Source organism: Poecilia formosa, unplaced genomic scaffold, assembly GCF_000485575.1.
Source record: "Poecilia formosa unplaced genomic scaffold, Poecilia_formosa-5.1.2 Scaffold1807, whole genome shotgun sequence".
Lineage (NCBI taxonomy): Eukaryota > Metazoa > Chordata > Actinopteri > Cyprinodontiformes > Poeciliidae > Poecilia > Poecilia formosa.
Genome location: NW_006801746.1, coordinates 1 through 1,614, shown reverse-complemented (window position 1 = coordinate 1,614; position 1,614 = coordinate 1). Strand labels below are relative to the sequence as shown.

Here is a 1,614-nt window from a genome sequence, read left to right as displayed (position 1 = left end):
AGTCATCGCAGGTGGCACCATGTTAAACAGAAACACCTCGGTTCACCATTTCCATGAATCAACAAAGGGGGGAACCAAATTTGATCGCTCACCGTGTTGTGTTACATTTTGCTGTCTTTCAAAAGCGACACCACGATTCTGCTTATCTCATCCTCGATTGCTGATTGGCGGAAACGTGCAGAGTGACTTTCACACCTGTCACGAGATCTGTATAAATACGGAAGAGCGTCGACTCCTTCACAGAACGGGGACCAAAGCCTCAAAGAGTTCTTGCTTCAACAGTGTTTGAACGGAACTTCCTTTTTGTCCAACTCGAGCTATTTCAACCCTGCTCCTACTTGAACACTACTGTAGTAGTCGACGTAAAGCTTTATTTTTCTAAGTTTTTTTGTTAAAAGCACAAGAAAACGCCAACCAAGATGGAATCCCAGGTGCGTCAGAACTACCACCGCGACTGCGAGGCCGCCATTAACAGGATGGTCAACATGGAGATGTTTGCCTCCTACACCTACACCTCTATGGTAAGAAACATGAATACTATTTGCACTACCTTTGCTTCATTAGTCAGCCTTCTACTATTTAGCCGCTACATATTACCCACCTCGTCCAATAAAATGCTGCATCTCGCTGAGGCTAAGGGACAGCCAACAGCTTAGGGCAAGGGTCCCCAAACTTTTTCCTGCGAGGGCCACATAGCTGTTCCTTTCTCTGGTTGGGGGCCGGTCTTAGTTTTTGGAGAAAGAAACCTTAGAAAATTCTTGTCGACGGGGGGGGGCGCGACGACACATTCGCGCTTTTAGATAGATTTTTACCCAGAATGCAAATGGAAAAAACCGTGAGTGAAACTGTGACTGGGACTGACTAGTATATATTTCATTGAGGTAAAGTTAGTTTCACATCTGTTCAAGAGCCCCCCTGGTGGTTGAAGAAAAATCTACATATAAACCGGAAAATACAATGTATGGAAAAAAAAAAACTCGAATGCTCTGTGGTATGAGCAGGCGGGCCGGATCCGGCATTGTTCAGGGGGCCGGACCAAATGACGTGGCGGGCCCGCGGGCCGTAGTTTGGGGACCCCTGGGTTAGGGTGTCTGCAGAAGTGGTGTACTTTATTTCATGGCTGTTTTTTGTAAAAAAAAAAAAACTAAACCTCACAAGTGCAACCATCAGAGGTGAGTTAGTGTGCCCAAAATTGTACTCTAGTCAGAGTAGCATTAGTTCGACATGCTAAGTAGAAATAAATTAAGCGTCTGTATTTTATGGGTGGTAACTCTAGCTGAGGCTTCAGTTGTCCTTAAACTCAGCCATTACTTCACGCGTCTTGCCCATAGCTGCAGCATCGCCATATGATGGGGCGTGAGGTATTTTTTTACTAACTGTTCTATTTGCTTGTTCAACAGGCTCATTACTTCTGCCGCGACGACGTGGCCCTGCCGGGCTTCTCCCATTTCTTCAAGGAGAACAGTGAGGAGGAGAGGGAGCATGCCGACAAGCTGTTGTCCTTCCAGAACAAAAGAGGAGGCCGCATCTTCCTCCAGGATATCAAGGCAAGTGCAGTTAATGCATATACAGTACACGAAGTGGACTTTGACATTTAATTGCAACTAAAATCAA

The 1,614-nt window shown here is 45.8% G+C and overlaps 1 protein-coding gene across 2 annotated transcripts; it reads left to right on the top strand.

The window, feature by feature from the left end:
- The first annotated feature begins 217 nt into the window (after positions 1–217).
- On the top strand, positions 218–1,608 carry LOC103132983 (ferritin, middle subunit-like). 2 transcript variants are annotated; one of them, XM_016667685.1, is made up of 3 exons: positions 218–318; positions 400–521; positions 1,401–1,608. In XM_016667685.1, exons 2-3 carry the CDS (start codon positions 420–422, stop codon positions 1,596–1,598), a joined length of 300 nt encoding a protein of 99 aa, XP_016523171.1. In that variant the 5' UTR covers positions 218–318; positions 400–419; the 3' UTR covers positions 1,599–1,608. The 2 variants fall into 2 exon arrangements, with proteins under 2 accessions (XP_016523171.1, XP_007544794.2); XM_007544732.2 differs by having other exon boundaries at positions 218–521.
- Positions 1,609–1,614: the final 6 nt, after the last annotated feature.